Raw genomic sequence first — 22,707 nt, 5'->3', positions numbered from 1 at the left:
TTTCAGGCTTTTGTACCTTTTGCCCAATAGGGGAGGGGAGAACAGAAAATGTTTGGAAAGGGTGTTAAGCATATCAAATGCCTTTTACCACTATCTATCCATTTCTATGGTCAAGTTCAAAAAGCTATGAACTTGTAGCCTAGCACCCCCTGGACATCAACACTTCTAAGAACATCACCATTTACCGCCCAGCAATGTCTCCAATAATTATTTTTTACAGCTGCATAGACCAACCATTGTTCTGAGGCGATGGTCTGAAAACTGTTAAATGCTAAGAAAATTCCAGCTATGCAACAACAAAGGCTTTGTGAGCAGGACCATTAAATATTTGTACAATTTCCCTGGCATTGCACAAATATGTTTGCAGTGTCACACAGAATAGCGTGGCACGATGCCGTAGAGGCTAGCACAACGCTTTATAGTACCAGCAACCCAAGTTCAATTCCGCCGCTGTCTGTATGCTCTCCCCATGATGGCATGGGTTTCCTCTGGGTGCTCTAGTTTCCGTCAATAGTCCAAAGATACACCGATTAGGTTAAGTTGTCCTGTGATTAGGCTAGGGAAAAATCAGGTGTTGCTGGGTGGCTCAGTTCAAAGGGCCAGAAGGGCCTATACTCTTGTTTCTTAATCAAAAAATAAATAAATTCCAGTTGCTGTGTGGCCACACACTCGCTCAGCTAAGAAGAAACAGAGCTGTCCAGTACTAGACAACCCAAAATTCATTACCACACATTAAATTCCATCTGGCACCATTCCACCCAATTTTCTAGCTTATCTTTGACCTCTGTCCTTAAGCAATCATTCTGACTCGTTTCAACTCTAATCCTCACTTCATTGGCAAACTTGATTAACATTGTCAACTAACATATTTGTGTTTGGTTGATATCAATGCTTGTTTTTTGAAATAAAAATAACACTAGTTAATTAAATTGGGCAATTATTCATTGTCAAAAGTCAATGAATACTGACTCAAAGTCAGTCAATATTGGACAGTAGCTCAAGGTTAATACAAGAAAGCAGTCTTAATACAGTTAATTGGATTGACTGAAGCAATAACAATCTGACTTAACTGGGGACATGTGACAAAAAGTTAAATGCCTATTGCAGTGGAGTTCAAAACTTTCTTTACTCACTGATCAACACACAAAATGCTGGAGGAACTCAGGAGGTCAGGCAGCATCTATGGAAATAAATTGTTACGTACAACGTAACTGGGTTGCCAAACCAGCAGAAATGGACCACTCAGCTGGAGTCTGGATTACTGGAACTAAGAAAGTTTTATTAAAGAAATAAGCAACACAGTACTCTAATAGTAAGGATATAAATGCAACAGGTTAGCAATGAATAAACACACATGTACACAGAACTAGGATAATAGGATCAATCAAGCTCTGTCGCAGCCTAGGGGTAAATGACCAGTTTCAATTGACGCAAAGTTCAGTTCAATTAAATTCAGTTCGCAGTAATCATTGTTGTGCCGTTGGGCGGGGAAAAAGGAGAGAAAGCAAAAGCGAATGAATATTCAAAACGGATTCCACACAGACCTTCGATATTCCTTGCAGTTAGTTTTCGGGCGAGTCCTTGGTAATGTCTTCTGAGGTCACCGACTGTGACCCCTCTGTTCCAGATACGATTATTCTTCTGCGGTGAACCCAGCACCCCGGGTGGACACACACACCAGGTTCCCGCCGATCCGTACCTTTCTACCCTGTGTGTCTCTGGCTGGTCCCGCAACCAGACCTCCAAAAACTCCCACCAACTAGTGGGGGGGGGGGGGGGGGCACACCGCTTTCAGGGTCTCGTTACCTCGTGGAGTCGTGTGTCGTGTCTTAGCGAACCTGCCCCTTTTTATCCCCCTGCTGGGGTATCGCCTGTCCATCACACTTCAAACAGTTCAGGGTTCAAAAGGAGCTGGTCTTGACAATACTCTGACCGGTGTCTCCTTCCGTTAAACTCTCTCGTCTCTTCATTAACATTTCCAAATGCTGCCCCATTGTCTTACTTGTCTCTCTCTCCTGAAGACAGGTGGCAGATCAACCGTTGATCCCCACTGGTGCCAGCACAGGACAGTTAACATCTTAGTCTATGTGTACTTTTGTAACCCTCTTTCGTCACACCCCTCCCCTTTAAGGATTTTTACTGGGGTAAAAATTATAAGCATGAATACATTATTACACACAAATATACATCTTCATCAGCTATTTGGCTAATACAGAGAATTTAAGTTGTCAACACCTTGACAGACAGTCAGCAATCACATTTTCCGTTCCTTTTATATGTGTAATTTTTATATCAAATTCCTGTAGCACCAGACTCCAACTTAGCAATCTTTTGTTTTTATCTTTCATAGTGGCCAAAAACACTAACGGGTTGTGGTCAGTGTAAATTACCAGTGGTTTCCGTGCCGGGCAAATATAAACTTCAAAATGTTGTAATGCTAGTATGATGGCCAGTAACTCCTTTTCCACAGTGGAATAATTTCTCTGATAGATATTAAATTTCTTAGAAAAGTAAGCGACTGGGTGCTCAACCCCCTCTTTGTCTGTCTGCAACAGCACCGCCCCGGCAGCTTCGTCGCTAGCATCTGTTGCTAGGGAGAAGGGTTTTGAAAAATCAGGCGCACTTAGCACAGGATGGTGACACAGAATCGCCTTCAGACTCTCGAAGGCTTGTTGACAAAGGTCGTTCCACACAAACTTCGCATTCTTTGGCAAAAGCTTAGTGAGGGGGAAGGTAATATCCGCAAAGTTTTTGCAAAACTTCCTATAGTACCCCACCATCCCCAAGAACCTTCTCAGGGCTCTCGTCTGTCGGGGTGGGGACCTCCGGGATAGCCTTCACCTTAGCCTGCATCGGAGCCAGCTGCCCGTCCTACCACAAATCCCAGATAAGTGACCTTCGCGTGGCCGAACTCACTTTTTGCGAGGTTCACTGTCAGGTTGGCTTCGGACAGCTGTATAAATAGCTCCTCTACCGCCACAATGTGCTCCTCCCACGTGTCACTCCAGACCACTAAATCATCAATATATGCTTCTGTGTTCCTTAGTCCCTTTATTACTGAATTAATCATCCTCTGGAAGGTCCCTGGGGCGTTTTTCATGCCAAAAGGTAGAACATTATACTTGTATAAACCGGGGGGAGTGACAAATGCCGAGATTTCTCTAGCCCGGTCAGTTAAAGGAACACACCAGTACCCCATCAGCAAATCGATCTTTGTGATGTACGTAGCTCTCCCCACTTTATCGATGCAATCGTCTACCCTTCGGATGGGGTAAGCATCAGTTTTCGTGACAGCATTCACCTTTCTGTAATCTGTACAGAATCGGATGCTCCCATCGGCTTTTGGGACAACCACGCAGGGGGGCACCCATTCCGACTTGGATGGCCTAATAATATCTGTGGCTAGCATGTGCTCAATCTCTTTCTCCACTAGCTTGCCCTTCTCCAAGTTCATCCTATAGGGGTGTTGTTTAATAGGCTGGTCTGAGGTGACCACAACATCATGCACCGTCCCTTTGCATCGCCTCGGGACATCAGGACATCCATCTGCGTGCCGGTTAATTAGCTTTATCAATGGCCCGCTTTGTTCGGGGGTTAGGTGAGAGACCTTATCAGCAAAATTAGCCAGAACAATAGAGTTCTCCAATCGGGTCGGCACCATATTCATCTTTTCAAGATGGGTTTTCCCCGTATCATTCGACACCCCAGTCTCATTAATTTCCGTGATAACACCAACCAGGTTTTCTTTCTGATCGTGGTAGGCTTTTAACATGTTAATGTGTACCAACTGTGTGGATTTACGCCTCTCCAGCATTTCGATAACATAATTCAAAGGGTCTATCTTTTTAATTACCTTGTACGGACCGTGGAATCTCGCCTGGAGGGGGTTGGCTACCACTGGGAACAGAACTAAGACCTGATCACCCACTTGGAACACTTTTTCGCGGGCACGTCTATCATACCATTTTTTCATTTTAGTCTGGGAGTGTTGCAGATTTTCTTTGGCAAGGTCACAGATCCTTTCAAGCCTCTCACGAAATTTTAAAACATAATCAATCACATTAACTTGGACTGCCGGACTGGACCATTGCTCTTTTAGTAAGGTCAGGGGTCCTCTGGGCCGATGACCAAAGACAAGCTTGAATGGGCTGAACCCTAATGACTCTTGAACCGTGTCCCTCACGGCAAATAACAGGAGGGGCAAAGCATCATCCCAGCTCCTAGCGTTTTCTTGACAGTAAATTTTAATCATGGTCTTTAATGTGGTCTGGAATCGTTCCAACGTCCCTTGAGACTCGGGGTGGTACGTGGAGGCCAAAATCTGCTTTGCTCCCATCTCATCCAACATCCGTCGGAATGTGTGAGATGTGAAGACGCTCCCCTGATCTGACTGGAGTTCCCTGGGCAGCCCCACCGTAGTGAAAAATTTCACAAGGGCCTTTACCACTGCGGGAGCCTTTACGCTGGCCAGGGGCACCGCCTCCGGAAACCTGGCGGCGGCGCACATCATAGTCATCACGTACTCCCGCCCACTCGCAGTTCTGGGCAGGGGACCGACAAAATCCACAACTACTCGGGAAAAAGGTTCCCCGAAAGCGGGTATCGGTCAAAGGGGCGCTTTAGGCAGGACCTGGTTCGGCTTTCCTACCACCTGACATAAATGACATTGCCTACAATATTCAACAATATCTTTCCTCTTGTTCGGCCAGTAAAACTCTTTCATAATTCTGTCAACTGTCTTCCTCACCCCAAAATGTCCACCGAGGGGTACATTGTGGGCCAGGTTAAAAATCTCGCCCCTATAAATTTTCAGCACTACCACCTGGTGTACAACTCCCCATTCCTCATCTGCGGGCACAGTACGTGGTCTCCATTTCCTCATTAGTACTCTCTCCTTCACATAATAGCCTACTGGCTCCCTTTTTAATTCTGCGTCAGAGAGAGCTGTCTTCGCCAAATCCATCAGCTCCTCGTCTCGCTCCTGTGCCTGTATAAAGTCCTTCCTGGCTAATGCTAAGTCTGCCTCAGCTCCCTCACTTCCTCTTGTTCCACTACGCTCCTTCTTTCCACTTTCTACCTCCCCCTGGTACAGGGCTGGTAGAAATGTCTCAGCTAACTTTATATCAGCCTCTGCAGCCTTTCTGGACATACGCCGAGTCACTGCGCAAACGGGATAAACCTGTGAGTCCATGGGCGGGGCCTCAATGCTGGCAGGCTGACTTGTCAATCTCACTGCTGGGAACACAATTCCCCCCGCAAGGTCATTACCGAGTAAGACTTCCACATCTTTCATCGGTAGTTCGGGTCTCACCCCGATCATGACTGGTCCAGAGATCAAGTCGCTTTGTAGGTGTATCTGGTGCAAAGGCACGGCTTCAGTCCCTTTTCCAATGCCTTTGATCACACTGACCTCCCCAGTCTCGGTCTCTGAACTAAAGTCTAAAACACTCCTCAAGATCAGTGACTGACAAGCTCCCGTGTCTCTCCAGATCCGTACTGGAACTGGGTTTAACCCCCTCCTTCACCGACACCAATCCGGCCGAGATAAACCTCTCGCGCCCTTCCTGAACTTTATCAGACCTCCTCTCCCCTGGAGGTTGGTTTGCCGGCTCAATACAGCCAGTCAGAACCGCCATTTTTCCTTTCTCCGTCTCCTTCTTTGGGGCAAAGCACCTGGACGCAAAATGTCCGACTTTCCCACAATTATAACAGATGACCCCAGGAGACTTCCTACCAAACTACTCCCGGTCTACCTTATCCTTCTCACTAGTCCCCGGCTTGCTTACTGACTTTTCTGGCGGACTCTCCCCGCCGTTCTGACTACCCTTCTGGTAGCCTTTACTCGGGGCAAACTTCATTTTATGCGTCAACGCGTATTCATCCGCTAACTTAGCAGTTGCGGCTAACGTGGCTGCCTCTTTCTCTAAGTAGGGTCTCATACCTTCAGGGACACAACCTTTAAACTGCTCAATCAGGATCAGCTGTAGCAGTCTGTCATGATCCCATTTACCCCCTTCGAGGCGCACCAATGCTCACAATATGTCTGCATCTCACGGGCAAACTCTAAATACGTGCGGTCCCACTGTTTCCTCGCATTCCGGAACCTCTGCTGGTATGCCTTCGGGACCAACTCATAAATCCTGAAGATGGCCTCTTTCACCACCTCATACCTCTGGGCATCTTCCGCAGACAAAGCCAAGTAAGCTTGTTGGGCTTTCCCTTTAAGTACACTCTGAAGCAAAACAGCCCACTTATCCCTCGGCCAGTCCTGACTTGCAGCAACTTTTTCGAAATGGAGAAAGTACCGATCCACACCGGTATCATCAAATGGGGGAACCAGCCTAACGTCCTGGGTCGCCCTGAACCCTCCACCTTGGTTTGGCATGGGCCCCTGCTCTGCCATCACCTTTAACCTCTCCAGCTCGAATTCCCTTTCCCTCTGTTTCTCTTCTCGCTCCAACTGTTTGTCCCTCTCACTCTCTTGCTGTTCTAACTGTTTCTCTCTCTCTTGCCGTTCTAACTGTTTCTCTTCGTGCTCTAGCTGTCGTATCCGGAACTCGTGCTCAAGTCTCAGTTTTTCAAGCTGCACCTGTACTGCGTCTCCACCAGGTTTTCCAATAGATATCACCTCCAGCTCCCCTTGGGGAAACACACCTTTAGATACATAGTGCTCTACGATAGCTGTGTATCTCCTCTCTCCTCATTGTCGACTTCCCCTTAACGAGATTCAACCGTTTGGCCACAGCTGCCAATTCCGATTTCCTGGCATCCTCTAATGCCTCCAAGGTCGGCGCCTTCAGAAATTCCTCAATCTCCATTTCTGCTGTTTGCCTTTTCTTTCTTTCGGGAATTTTAACCCAATCAATTTACCCCATCCCAAATTTAGCGTTCAAAATCGCGGACGAGAACCCCACTTATGTTACATAACCCGTAACTGGGTTGCCAAACCAGCAGAAATGGACAACTCAGTTGGAGTCTGGATTACTGGAACTAAGAAAGTTTTATTAAAGAAATAAGCAACACAGTGCTCTAATAGTAAGGATATAAATGCAACAGGTTAGCAATGAATAAACACACATGTACACAGAACTAGGATAATAGGATCAATCAAGCTCTATCGCAGTATAGGGATAAATGACCAGTTTCAAGTGGCGCAAAGTTCAGTTCAATTGAGTTCAGTTCAGTTCGCAGTAATCACTGTTGTGCCGTTGGGCGGGGAAAAAGGAGAGAGAGCGAAAGCAAATGAATATTCAAAACGGATTCCACACAGACCTTCGATATTCCTCGCAGTTAGCTTTCGGGCGAGTCCTTGGTAATGTCTTCTGAGGTCACCGACTGTGACCCCTCCGTTCCAGATACGATTGTTCTTCTGCGGTGAACCCAGCACCCCGGCAAGGATGGACACACACACCAGGTTCCCGCCGATCCGTACCTTTCTACCCTGTGTGTCTCTGGCTGGTCCCGCGACCAGACCTCCAAAAACTCCCACCAACTAGTGGGGGGGGGGGGGCACACCGCTTTCAGGGTCTCGTTACCTCGTGGAGTCGTGTGTCGTGTCTTAGCGAACCTGTTCCTTTTTATCCCCCTGCTGGGGTATCGCCTGTCCATCACACTTCAAACAGTTCAGGGTTCAAAAGGAGCTGGTCTTGACAATACTCAGACCGGTGTCTCCTTCCGTTAAACTCTCTCATCTCTTCATTACCATTTCCAAATGCTGCTCCATTGTCTTACTTATTTCTCTCTCTCCTGAAGACAGGTGACAGATCAACTGTTGATCCTAGGGTTCAAAAGGAGCCGGTCTTGACAATATTCAGACCGGTGTCTCCTTCCGTTAAACTCTCTCGTCTCTTCATTAACATTTCCAAATGCTGCTCCATTGTCTTACTTATTTCTCTCTCTCCTGAAGACAGGTGACAGATCAACTGTTGATCCTAGGGTTCAAAAGGAGCCGGTCTTGACAATATTCAGACCGGTGTCTCCTTCCGTTAAACTCTCTCGTCTCTTCATTAACATTTCCAAATGCTGCTCCATTGTCTCCTGAAGATAGGTGGCAGATCAACTGTTGATCCCCACTGGTGCTAGCACAGGACAGTTAACATCTTAATCTATGTGTACTTTTGTAACCCTCTTTCGTCACAGAATAAACAGACCAACACCCTTCTTTAGGACTGGAGAGGAAGGGGGAAGATACATAATAAAAAGGGAGGGGGAAGGAGGATAGCTAGGTGATAGGTGAAGTCAGGTGGGTAGGGAAAGTAAAGAGCTGGAGAAGGAATCAGATGGAGGAGGAAAGTGGACCACAGGAGAAAGGGAAGGAGGAGGTTCACCAGGGGGAGGAGATATGCAGGTGAGAAGATGCAAGAGGACAGAATGAGGAATAGAAGAGGAGGGTAGAAGGGGTGGGAAATTTATTTTCTTCTCATCGATGTTCATGCCATCATGTTGGAGGCTACCCAGAAGAATACAAGGTGTTGCTCCTCGACCCCGAGTGTGGCCTCACCTTGACACAAGAGGCAGCCATGGACTGACATGTCAGAATGGGAATTGGAATTAAAATGTTTGGCCACCAGGAAGTCCCACTTTTTGCAATGGAGCAGAGGTGTTTGACAAAGCTATCCTCCAATTTACAATGGGTCTCACCAATGTAGAGGTGGCCGCATCAGCAATATCGGACACAATAGACGACCCCAGCAGATTCACAGGTGAAGCATTGCCTCACCTCGAAGGACTGTTTGGGCCCTTGTTTGGAGGGAGGAGTTAAACGAGCATCACTCACTATTGCTACCTCACCCAAGTTTTTTTTAAATAAAAGGGTATTTACGAGTTTGGGATAACAAATTTAAGCAAATTTCAAAAATATTTGACAAAGATCCCATTCTGATATTTTTGAAATCAAAATTGAAAGCAAAAATAAGGATTAGTGGGGGCGGGGGAAAAAGGTGGGAGGAGAAGATGGCGGCGTGCCTGCGTGTACGCAGCCCTCCGGTGAAAAATGATTATCGTATCTGTTAAATAGGGGCCGTGGACAATTCTGATTTGATGGAGAATGGACATGAAAGCACAAAGGAACATCTGAAGAAATTTCTGAAATGCCCGTGCGCTGCTGCCGTTACTGTGTGGTTGGGAATCTTTCGGAGGGTAGGCCTTAAAATCCCTGGCCTTGCCTGCTTTTGGCAACCGATAGGAGGTCAGAGATGGTGCTCAGTACTCGGTGTCGGAGAGCTGATCAGAGCTCGAAGTTTTCAGATGACTCAGAGTCAGACTGTGGTCGGGCATGGCAGGGAGAGTTCTTCCTTCTCCCATCTGCGTGAGATGTGGGACATTTGAGAGACTTTGAACTTTTACTGTGCTCATGGACGACTTCATCAAGTTATGGTTTTGTTGCACTGTTGCAACTATATGTTATAATTATGTGGTTTTACCAGTTTTTTCAGTCTTGGTCTGTCCTGTGTTTTGTGATATCACACCAGAGGAAATAATGTATCATTTCCTAATGCATGCATTACTAAATGACAATAGAAGAGGACTACGTGTCTTCATAATCATAAAAGTAACAACCAAATGAAAATAAAACCACATCTAAATTAGTTTAACAAAGTATGTTTAATAGGTAATAGAACTGCAATTAAGAAACAAAATACATCAAAACTCAATTTTTAGAACAGAAAAGATTTGATGAAAAGTTGTCATTTGAGGCAGAAATTATTTTACATTTACAAGTCACAGAATGAATGGAAGCTAAAACAAAATTGTAAAGCTGGAGAATGATTATAAAGATCAAGTGGAGGAAATTAGGGATAATAGAACAATAGCAAGGGAAGAGAGTTTGAAACAAGGTCATTTCCTTAAAAACTCTAAAAATGCATATTTACTTTGTGATTATTCAGCAAGAATGGTCTTTAACCTAATCAATGCTCAAGCTGTCACAGAACAAATTACTGTCCATTGTTCTGCTGATGAATATATTTATTGTTTTAACTTGCCTGATTTTATGACTGCAGAGCACACATTATAACTCCCTACCAAACAATCCTTCTTAAATGCTTCCCCCACCCCACAGAAAATTAACAGACCTGTATTCACTTTAAGCAAAACTTGGGCTCAAAGGAAAAGTGAGTATAAATGTTGTTTTCAAAAGTGATTTTAAATTTAGAATGATTTCTACCTCAAACGATATGTTTTCATCAAAATAACCTTGCGGTACACAAGAGTAAAAGCGAACAAAACAATTGTTACTCTGGATCCAATACAGCACAAAATAAAGAACATAATAAAAGAAACATAATAAACATGACAGCTTTTGAACATAGATTGATTGCAAGTCCAGAGGAATATAACACAAATGAGCAGAATCAAGTCATTCAGCCCATCAAGTCTGTTCCATTGTCTGCTCACAAAGTGATGCTAGACACACGAGTATCTGTACATAAGATGATTGACAGGAAATAAAGTCATGGGTGGGGGAGGGGTGATTTCTGCCTTACACCAGTACAGTCCCTAACCACAAAAAGGCACTTACAATTCACAGTTTCAATATAGCTTGGAAACAAGTATTTTGAAACTAGGACACCATAGTGCAATCCAGATTACTTAAAATGCCAGTTTGATGACCACACTGTTCAAAAGAAAGATTGAGAATTATACAACAATCTCGTCTTCAAAGGGGAAACTGAACAGTGCAGCTGAACTGACTCACAGGCTGTTTAAAGTACCACACCAACTGAAGTCTCTGGAAACCCCCTTAGCCTTTCCACTTTTCCAAGAAAGCAGAAATTACGACATTTATTGTCTATCCTATTGCAGAGGCAGTTAGGAACAATGTGGCTAAGTTATCAAAATCTAGAGGCTCTGTTGGCAATGGGTACCTGATAGTAAGTGTGTGCAGAAAATCTTGCTACTTATAACTCCATTCACATCTTTGTGGACCTTTTTATTATGCAGAGAAAATTGATATCTTCTTTGTCAGCATTTTATAAAGGGTTTTATAAACATATCCCAATAGTTAAGTAATCAGTTAAAGCTTCAACCATGGCAATCTCCCAAGTTCCCCTAGAATTCCCACTTTAAAATCAACATTCACTTTAAATTTCAATATTTCAGAATGCTTGCTTCCTTCAAAGAAAAGAAATTGCTTTGTGTCTAGATGGAAACTCCCTTGAAATTCGTGCTCCCATCTCTTGCTCTCTATTAACAAAGAAAATTGGCAACAATGCATACAATCTGTGTTTGCATTTAATGTCAGTCAAGGCCTTTCCTTCCACACTAACCACTGCTTCCCTTTACGTATTATAGAAAAATGACCTGTGAGAATTTTTAAAAATATATTCCTCAACTCCATCTGCCAACATATTGATTCAGATCCTTTTCAAAATGCCAAATTACTTCAAGTTCTTGTTTTTCCCTTCCTTCCACATAGAGAATGTTAGGCTCACAAGAATATCAGAAGTGAAAGTTTAATGAATGAGGAGCGTTAGACAGCTCAGTGCTGGAGTTCAGAAGAATGAGGGGAGATCTCATTGAAACCTACCAAATATTGAAAGGCCTAGATAGACTGGGTGTGGAGAGAATGTCTCCTATATGATGGTTCTGAATTGGATGATCAGCCATGATCATACTGAATGGCGGTGCAGGCTCAAAGGGCCAAATGGCCTACTCCTGCGCCTACTTCCTATGTTTCTATGAGTCTAGGAATGGAGGCACAGCCTCAAAATACAAGGGCATCCCTTTAGAACTGAGTGAGACACGTTAGCATAGTGGCTCCATAGTACCAGCTTTACAGCGCCTGGAAGGAGTTTGTACAATCTCCCCTCGACTAAGTTGGTTTCCTCTGGGCTGACAGGTTAATTGGACATTGTAAGTTGTCCCATGATTAGGCTAGGGTTAAATTGGGGAAACGCTGGGCAGGGTGGTTCGAAAGACCTATTCTGTGCTATATCTCAATTTCTGGTGGTCTGGATTATCACGACATTGGGACAAAGGTCTTCAGATTTTAAACAAAATCAGCTGGGTATTTATCTCCTTGATCTTTCCCCAAGACATCAGAGCAGAATTGGTCCATTCAACCCATCGATTCTGCTCCACCATTCAATCATGGTTGATTTATTATCCCTCTCAAACCTATTCCCCTAACTTCTCCCCATAACCTTTGACGTCCTTATTAATCAAGAACCTATCAACATCCACTTGAAATATACCCAATAACTTTACCTCCACAGCCATCTACGGTAATGACTTCTCTCCTGCAATATACATGCCTTTACTTTCAAAGCCTGGCAAAAGCAGTACGCTTTGGTTCCAAACTAAAGGGTATTTTGAAACACACTGGGCCACGTTTGTCAATTTTTACAGTTAACCATTTTAAAATTACATTTTAACTTTACAGTATTCATTCAGAATCAATCCAGACTTAAAAAAAAAACTCAAACAACAGGAATTCTGCAGATGCTGGAAATTCAAGCAACACACATCAAAGTTGCTGATGAACGCAGCAGACCAGGCAGCATCTGTAGGAAGAGGTGCAGTCGACGTTTCAGGCCGAGACCCTTCGTCAGGACTAACTGAAGGAAGAGTGAGTAAGGGATTTGAAAGTTGGAGGGGGAGGGGGAGATCCAAAATGATAGGAGAAGACAGGATGGGGAGGGATAGAGCCAAGAGCTGGGCAGGTGATAGGTAAAAGAGGATACGAGAGGATCATGGGACAGGAGGTCCGGGAAGACAGACTGGGGGGGGGGGGGGGAACGGGACCCAGAGGATGGGCAAGAGGTATATTCAGAGGGACAGAAGGAGAAAAAGGAGAGTGAGAGAAAGAATGTGTGCATAAAAATAAGTAACAGATGGGGTACGAGGGGGAGGTGGGGCCTTAGCAGAAGTTAGAGAAGTCCCCCTCGCACCCCATCTGTTACTTATTTTTATGCACACATTCTTTCTCTCACTCTCCTTTTTCTCCCTCTGAATATACTTCTTGCCCATCCTCTGGGTTCTCCCCCCCCCCCTTGTCTTTCTTCCCAGACCTCCTGTCCCATGATCCTCTCGTATCCCCTTTTGCCAATCACCTGTCCAGCTCTTGGCTCTATCCCTCCCCCTCCTGTCTTCTCCTATCATTTTGGATCTCCCCCTCCCCCTCCAACTTTCAAATCCCTTACTCACTCTTCCTTCAGTTAGTCCTGACGAAGGGTCTCGGCCTGAAACATCGACTGCACCTCTTCCTAGAGATGCTGCCTGGCCTGCTGCGTTCACCAGCAACTTTGATGTGTGTTGTTAAAAAAAACTAGAGCATACACAGATAAATGGTGAAAGAAATTCAAGAAAGGCCTTTGAAATTTAATTGCATTACCCCAGGATGCCACATTATTCAACTAAATAGATGTGACTGTTAGTGGATATTCTGGACATAGGATACATAGCAAAATATTAACTTCGGCAACCGGTCTTTAAACCCGGATGTGGATTTAAAATGCAGCCCTGAACAAAAGCATCCTAAAGCTGTGGACGTCAGGTAACTGAAAAACCAAATAATGCTGATGAACATTCATTTCGGGTGCCTGCAGTATGGGTGTGAAGAAAGAAGTATGAAAATTATATGAAATTCAAAGGAAGCATTGCAGATACATCATAACTGATCTTTAGAATACAAAATGTCATGTAAAATTGGATCAAACAGGCCTCTTCCTCCAAAAGGGTTTCTCTCCAGTGACATGGTTCACATTACAACAATGACCATAAAAAACGTCAGCAGCTGATCAGGGAAAGTCCATAAGACACCATACAAGTGTATTGCAATATTCCAAACTAGTTATCAAGAATCTACCTACAAATTTATGCATAAGGTATCAACTACATGAAGAAATTTGCTCATTCTCTCTGCAGTGAAAAGCATTGGTAAATTAGTTTTACTGTTTCCATATAAACTATAGGACAGTGACAAGCATTTATTCTGCATGCAGATCATTTCGTTACAACAGTGCAAGGGAAAATAATAACAATGCAGAATAAAGTATTAGTTATAGAGAAAGCATAATACTTTACAGGTAGACAATAACCTGGAAGGCCATAATGAGATCAAGAATCCATGAAAGGTGAAGGAAAGATTAGTTTTACTTGTAACATGTACATCAAAATGTACAGAGATGGCATGATAGCACAGTGGTCAGCAAAATGCTTTAAGCAGCTATAAGACTGGGGTTGAATTCCCACCACCATCTATTAGGAGTCTGTACGTTCTCCCAGTGACAGTGTGGGTTTCCGATGCTCCGCTTATCTCCCACATTCCAAACAATGTGTAGTTAGGAATAGTAATTGTGGGTATGTTATGTTGATACCAGAACCAGGCTGCACAATCCTTGCGGATCTGACTTCATGCAAATGATACATTTCACTGTATGTTTCGATGAACGTGATGAATAAAGCTAGTAATTCTTCCTTTGAAATGTTTTGCTTGTGTTGGGGATATGCTGGGGCCTGCAAGTGTCATCTCACTTCTGGAGCCAACATAGCAGGCCCATACCTTACTAACCCTAACTTGCACATTCCTGGGAATGCGGGAGGAAACGGGAATTGAATCCTGGTGATGCAAAGTGATTATACTAACCACTCTGCTACTGTGCCACTTTTACTATGGGAACCATTAAATATTTCTATATCAATGGAGTAGAAGCTGTCCTTGAATCTGGTAAGTGCTCTAGAACTTCTGTATTTGCTGCCCAATGGGAAGAGGGAGAAGACAGGATGAGCAGGATAGATATGGAGGAACCAATAACAGCGCAGGACCCAGCTGGCAATAAACACTGGGAGGGGGGAGCAGTTGGCAATTAAAGAAATATGACCATTTGAGTCAGATGCCTTCTAGCTCCATGCAGTAGCACTGATATGTTCATATAGCCAGCAGTTCACACAAGCATTCAGTTCCTTGCATAAACAGCACATGACACCCACATCAAGCCATAAGTGTCTGTAATAGCAAATGAACAGCTAGTTGACTGGAACAAGGAGATATTATTTTCCATTAGCAAAGTTGAAGCAATTTGTTGGAATCCTATACATGAAACTGCTCATTCTGCTTATGCAATCTGTTATTTATTATCCAGACACAAGGCCGAATGTGCACAAGTAGGAACTCTTGAGACCGTCTTAAAAAGTTTTTGCACATGCTATAGTAATACTGCATTCTTTTAACAATCTATGAGGGCAATATGTACATTAAAACAATGGTATAATTTTAAGGGATGCAGAAGAGCAGTCTGGAGAGGTGGGGGTGGGTAGTGGGGTTTAAATTCATAAAATTCTGAAGTAGAAATATATGGGTTCTTATTAACGGAGGAAGGGCTCAAAATAAAACCTGCCAACTCTATACAGAACTACCAGATCAGGCCCCAGCCAATAAACACAGAGCAACACACAAAATTCTACAACTCAGCAGGTCAGGCAGCATCTACAGAGAGGAATAAATAATCAACATTTTGGACTGACACACTCTATCAGGTACCTTGAACCAGTCTATCCACTCTCCTCTGACCTTTCTCATTAGCAAAGCATTTTCACCCACAGAACTGCCACTCACTTGATGTTGTTTTTGTTTTTCACACCAATCTCTGTAAATTCTAGAGACTACTGTGCGTGACTATCCCAGGAGGTCAGCAGTTTGAGATAATCAAACCACCCCATCTGGCACCAACAATCATTCCACAGTCAAAATCATTTAGATTACATTTCTTCCCCATTCTGGTGTTTGGTTCTGAACAACCACCTTATTTTGATGCATTGGGTTGCTGCCACGATTGGCGGATTAGACACTTGCATTAACAAGGTGTACCTAATAAAGTGGCCATTGACTGTATATTCACCTCTGGTCACTGTCTATGACATGTCAAGGAGAAAGGAGGGAGAGGAACTTCTTTGATTAAACACCAAAAAGACAAACAGCGATGTAAATAAACATTAAGGGTCCTGAAAAAATACTTACAATGGAAGCTTATATTTGTCACACAGAAGGGTAACAAATACAACGCGAGGACTAGAAGACTTGCAAAATGGTTGCACAATGAGCGGTGGAATAATGTCATTCCAGGGAACAGAACTTAACCCACATTAAAAGAACCTTGCAGGCATGGTGTACAGAATATCTTCCTTCTGTGGTTGATGCACAGTGCTTATAGTCAAAGCTCCTGCTAGAACTATTTAAAGGGCATGAAGTAGGAAGGTACAATTCTGGTCACCACTGCAGAGAAATGCCAAGAGCACGAGAGGAGAATTTTAACAAAGATGCTACCAAGGCAAAGGAAGTTTTGCCATGAGCAGAGAATGGAAAAGCTGATGTCGTTTTCTTTGGAAAAGAGGCCAAGGAAAGATTTGACCAAAACTCACTGTCACAGGCTGAACTGAGTAGACATAATCTCTTAACGGAGACTGCCAGAGGAGGAGGATTGCAATCAATAGAGAAAATTCAGAGTAAATTAGATTAAAATTTAAAAATATGTATTTTGCATTGTGAAGGAGCCAAGGTCTGTAACTGGAAAAGGGTATCTGATCCAGGTACTTGATTAGTTAAGGATATGGGGAGTAGGCAGAAGCTATGGTGGAATGATGGAGCAGACTGGGTGGACCAAATGGCCTAATTTTGCTTCTATGTCTTATGAATTACTACTTGAGCTGCCATCATGGAAGGCCAAAGACTGAGATAGATATAAATGGAATAGTTCTCCCAGGCAGTTGCTCACATGATCTCATTGTACCATGATTCAGTGAAATATTCATTGAGCACATCCACCTGAAATGCTGTCGCAGGAAAGCAGCATCCATCATTAGGGATTCCCCCACCCCACCTCCCAGGTTATCATTTCTTCTCACTGCCGCCATCACAGGAAGGTGGTACAGGAGCCTCAGGACTCACACCACCAGGTTCAGGGATAGTTATTACACCTCAGCTAACAGGCTCTTGAACAGAAGGGGATAACTTCACTCATCCCATCTTTGAAATGGTCCCACGACTCTTCATCTCATTATCGGTCTTTATTGCTTATTTATTTATTATTAAATCTCCTTTTTCTATATGCACAGTTTGTTCTCTTCTGCACGCTAGTTAAACACCCTAGTTAGATAGCCTTTCATTGAATCTGTTACGGATATTATTCTATAGATTTACTGAGTATGCCCGCAAGAAAATGAATCACAGGGTTGTATATAGCGACATATATGTACCATTGTAAGAAAAGGTATGGGAACCCTTTGCAATTATCTGGTTTTCTGCATTAGTTACTCAAAATGTGGTCTAATCTTCATCCAAGTCACAGTAGACAAACACAATCTGCCTAAAATAACAACGTACAAACAATTGTGTTTCTTCTCGTCTATACTGAGTACACCATTTAGACAATCATAGTCTAGGTTCAAAAAAGTATGTGAATCTCTGGGGTAATGCCTTCTAAAAAAGCTATTTGGAGTCAGCTGCTCTAATCCATGAGATGAGATTAGATGTGCCCTACCCTATATAAAAAAAATTCACAAAGTCAGGATTGACAGCCTGCTCTTCTCAAGAAAGATCTGCTTATGTGCAGAATGTCTCAATCAAACCAACTTTCAGAGGACCCAAGAACTGTAGAGGTGCATGAAGCTGCGAAAGGCTACAAAAGCATTTCTAAAGAGCTGAGTGTTCATCAGTCTACAGGAAGAGAAACTGTCTATAAATGGCGGAAATTCAGCCACTCTCCCTAGGAGTGAGCATCTTGCAAAGATCACAACATGCAATGCTTAATGCAAAAAAACAGGTACAGGTAATTGCAAAGGGTTTACAAACTTTTTCTTGTAACTGTGCTTTGACAATAAATTTATTCTGAACTTTGAAAAAAAACTGAATCTTACAGAATAAACAAGAAATGATTTTCTCAATTTGGGAACTGACAGGTAAAGGGATTGTTATAATATTAGATGCAGAGATGTCTGGAAAGATTTTGTCACAGTCAGTAGACTGGAGCTCTCTCCAAAATACTCTCCTGTCAAAAATGCTCACTTAAGTAGACAATGAGTAAGAGGGATAGGTCTTAAAGGATATGCCAATAGGGTTGAATCAAGTCTTCAGTAGAATTTATAGATCTGCATGTACCATCTTGGTCAAATGGCCTGTCACTATGCTATTAAAGACTGCAACACTTGTTCACAGGTTTCTAGAATATGATACGAAAAGTGATTAAGTGGGCTAAGGCTCTGTCTCACACGATATGGACAGTGAAATGAAGAGACAAAGTCACATAAGTTTAGAGAGATGACTGCATTCTCTCAACTTCACTTCAGCACTGAAAAGGTCCCATAACCCATGGACTCACTTTCAAGCACTCGTCATCTAATGTTCTCAATATTTATTGCTCATTTATTATTTTCTCTCTGTATTTAAAGTTGGCATCTTTTGCACATTGGTTGAATGCCCAAGTTGATTCAGTCTTTCATTGATTCTGCTTTATTATCCTATTATTTATTGATTATGCCCACAAGAAAATGAATCACATATATACTTACACAACAAATTTACTTCAAATTTTAAAGCCATACAAAATATTCAGACAGATCAACAGCATAGATGAACAGGCATAATCCTAACTGAGCAATCCAGAACCAGGTGCTTCAGTGTCAAGATAAAGGGCAGACTTTTTAAAAAGGACCTAGTTGATGAGAAATCTCTTTATTCAAAATGGTGACTGTATGGTTTCCTCAGCATTTTCCGGTTTCCTCCCACAGTGCAAAGACGTACAGGTTGGCGTTGTGAGTTGTGGGCATGCTATGTTGATACCAGAAGCATGGTGACCCTCATGGGATGCCCAGCACAATTGTCGCTGATTTGATTTGATGCCAACACCATATTTCACTGGTTTGATGTATGTGATAAAGCTAATCTCTAAACTTTAATCCTGACGAAGGGTCTCGGCCTGAAACGTCGACTGCACCTCTTCCTACAGATGCTGCCTGGCCTGCTGCATTCACCAGCAACTTTGATGTGTGTTGCTTGAATTTCCAGCATCTGCAGAATTCCTGTTGTTTGCCTCTAAACTTTAATATTTGAGATTACCCATGACAAAGGCAGAGTCCAATAATACATAGAAATCTATCTTTTTTGTAGAGAAATCAAGGGGATTTGGGAAAGCAGAGGACAATGATGTTGAGCAGGGTTGATTAAGAGCCAAGCATGTTTCATGAGATTTATTACCTCTCTTGCACCTACTTCCCATGATGTTGTCTGAACACTGAATAAATTCTGCAAATCATTATCGTGATTTGCAAAATACTATTCGATATGACATTGGAAGTAGTTTCATTAGTGGCTTTTGAAAACTTAAGGAATTGTCAGGGAATGGAGCTGTAGAGGCAGAACCACTCACCATATGCAAATACAAGATTGCTTAAATTCTAATGCATGTAATTACCTAGCAGCAGCTGCAGCTCAGAACATTCAAGGACTTACTCCTCTAATTTCAATACAGAAATCTAAACTCACACTAATGTGGCACTGTGCAGTGTTTCTGATATCTTGCTACAATTATACAGGGTCTTGGCAAAACCAAAATGTGGAACAGGGTAAACTTGCCATGAAAGTTCTTCAGACTAATTTACTTGGATAGCAGAACTACTATTCAAGAAGAAATTATGTTGATTAGGTTTATTATTCACTTGAGTTGCAAGAGAAGCTCTACCACCCATCCCACAATCTCTTTGATCCACCACCATCAGGAAGGAGGTACAGGAGCATCAGGACTAGGACTGCCAGACTGGGTAACAGCTTCTTCCCTCAGGTTGTGAGAAATGAATACCCTGCCACCCCCAAGGTCTCATCACTGGGACAGCAGACAGCTTACTGTTTACCTGTGCAGCACACTACATGCACTTTGAATTATATTCACTTGGCATTCAAAATGAGGTAGCAAATTGCATTAGACATTGGCTTTGCAGGAGAAGCCAGAGAGTGGTAGATGGTAGTGGTAGATCTGTGATGAGTGGAGTGCCGTTCTATTATTCTTGTCACCTACCTACAGGAAAGATGGAAATAAGATTGAAAGAGTACAGAGAAAATTTACAAGGATGTTGGTGGGACTGGAGGATCTGAGTTATAAGAAAAGATTAAATAGGTTAGAACTTTATTCTTCAGATCTCCAGTGTGTACAGGCCTGATCATCTATCGGAATATCATATTCTTGCTCTCACCCCATGATGTCTTTTTGTGTCTAGATTTTGTTATCTGATAAATATTTAGTTACTTGGTCTGCATGGCACTCTGTCAGTGAATTCCATACATTTGCTGACCCCAGAGTGGAAAAATTTCAGCCCTTGCCATTTAATTTTTGATATCTTGTTACTGTCACCAAAAAGTACAGAACAGAAACAAGCCCTTCAGCCATTTAGTCTGTGCTGACCCACTTAAATTGTCTACTCACATTGACCCACACCTGGGCCATAGCCCTGCATACCCCTACCATTCATGTATCTATCCATACTTACAAATGTTGAAATCGAGCTTGCATGCACCACTTGTGCTGGCAGCTCATTGCACGCTCTCACGACTCAATCTCATTGAAACCTATCAAATATTGAAAAGTCCTAGATGGAGTGGACGTGGAGAGAATCTCTCCTATGGTGTGTGAGTCTCTCGGAATAGAGGGGCGTCCATTTATAACAGATGAGGAGGGACTTCTTTAGACAGGTGGTGGTAAACCTGCGGAATTCATTGCCACAGATTACTGCGGAGGCCAAGTCATTGGGGTGAAAAGTTCTTAATTAGTGAGGGCATCAAAGGTTACGGGGAGAAGGCAAGAGAATGGGGTTGAAAGGGATAATAAGCCAGCAGATTCGATGGGCCAAATGGACTATTTCTGCTCCTGTATCTTATGATCACTGAATGACTGGGCAGGTTCAAAGGGTAATAACGTCGACCTCTGCTGTTACTTTTTTATGTTTTCAATTCACGAAATATTTAACTAAAAGTGTATATACATTCACCATAAAGCAAACAACCCATGACCACTACTCCAAAGGACAAGGGTTATACCTTGGGCAATAATCACTCATTTCAATCTAGAGAGCTTGCAGACATCGGCAAGGCGGCCTCACTTCAAAGGAACTGCGTCTGTAAAAGTCTATGGGAACTGCAATAATTTAGTTCCCAAATTCTTTTTTTCTGCCGATATAAAGTTACCGCTTCGGTGGTTTAACCAAGCAGCGGACAGGAGGTAGAGCCATTGCAACAAATGCAATACAGAAACAGAAGCGAGCTTTGAGTTAATGAGCAACGAGTTAGTTTTACAACCCAAGGGTAAATACTTCTCTCTGCAGAGGTCCCAAGGTTTACCCAGCGGGCCTGTATAACCGAGTTGGGGGGTGGGGGGGGGGGGCTGGAGCCGCTCAATGATATACGCACAACCAATGATGCAGCTGAGGCAAGGGTTTGCAAGCGAGGATTGCGGCTGGGTCCAGGCACTCACCTGCTGCGAGGTTAACTCGACGTGCACCGCCCGGGATGAGCCGACATTCCTGGGGTTCATGGCCGTGGCCGCACGCCCCGGGCTTCACCTCGCATCAGCGCAGGATCAACGGTCTCCCTTCACAGGCGAGCGAGCTCTCTTTCCTTCCAACCCTTCCTCCCCCGACCTGCCTCTCGCTTTGTCCCCGCTAACAGCCGGAGCCAAGAATCACCCCACCACCGCCACCAAAACAACAACCTGAGACCCTCCTCCTCCACCGGCCGACCGCTTCAGCCTCCAGCGCCTGCGTACTGATCCGTTCCCCTGCACCCCCCCCCCCGTCCCGGATGCTCACGCCCACTGGCCGCTCCGCGTCCTCTGATTCGTGAACTGCTCGGAGGGACCTGCGGCGGGTGCCGAAATTCCCCGAGGCCTCAGTCATTGGTCGGTGGGCGGAGCGCGAGGGAGCACGTGATCCGCGGCCCGCTACCCGCGCCACAATTTGTCGCACTTCGCGGCAACCGCGAGATGGTGGGCAGAGCACAATTTGTGGAGATCACGTGGCAGTCGGTTGACTGCGCGCGCCGCTATTTGTTGCAGGGCGCAGGGCGGGGAAACCAGTGATCACGTGCTCCTAGACAGGCGACTCGCGCCGCCATTGGTTGCGGGGCGGAGCACGTCCAGGTCACATGGCTGCTCGCGCTGTCATTGGTTGTGGGATGAGGGAGCGCCAGAGACCGTGAGGGAGCGTGGAGTGGAGGGAGTGTATTAAGGGAATACAATGACGGATGCAGTGAGGATCACAGATGAAAAGTATGAGGGATCATTGGTGAGCCCAATTCTAACCACCTCAGCTCCAATGATTATTCCCAAAGTTGAAGAAACGTAATTAGCAAATATACGATCTTGAACGATGAAACTTAAGCATACCCAGGTGTAAGTATAAGTTAAGTGTAATTGAGCGGTCAACACGATGGAACATCCGTTTGCCTTCAGCTGCAGACTGCCTGGAACAAAGCACAAATACATGACTTATTCCCTTTGCTTTTACTGTGCCCCTCCCCCACTTATGTGACCAGTTAGCATAATAAACACGCAAGAGAATACAATGCAGATAGAAAACTGGAGTGTGGCTCCGATCAGAGTGGAGGAACATTTGGAGCCATGGTAGCAGAGGTTAGTGTGGCGCTATTGCAGCTAGGGCTGTTGGAAGATAGATAGATATACTTTATTGATCCCGAGGGAAATTGGGTTTCGTTACAGCCGCACCAAC

General features: G+C 43.9%; 1 protein-coding gene across 2 annotated transcripts in view; it reads right to left on the bottom strand.

Annotated features, from left to right (window-relative positions):
- Window positions 1-21,727, bottom strand: part of uvrag (UV radiation resistance associated gene) — a 438,674-nt gene extending 416,947 nt beyond the window's left edge. For both annotated transcript variants that reach the window (XM_072262586.1, XM_072262587.1), the window contains exon 1: window positions 21,456-21,727. In XM_072262586.1, coding sequence (XP_072118687.1) covers window positions 21,456-21,515 — 60 coding nt within the window. In that variant the 5' untranslated portion in view covers window positions 21,516-21,727. The remainder of the gene's footprint in view (window positions 1-21,455) is intronic.
- Window positions 21,728-22,707: the final 980 nt, after the last annotated feature.

Source organism: Mobula birostris, chromosome 7 (assembly GCF_030028105.1).
Source record: "Mobula birostris isolate sMobBir1 chromosome 7, sMobBir1.hap1, whole genome shotgun sequence".
Classification (NCBI taxonomy): Eukaryota; Metazoa; Chordata; class Chondrichthyes; order Myliobatiformes; family Myliobatidae; genus Mobula; species Mobula birostris.
Note: the sequence above shows the minus strand (reverse complement) of the source record. Positions and strands in the feature narration are given on the sequence as shown.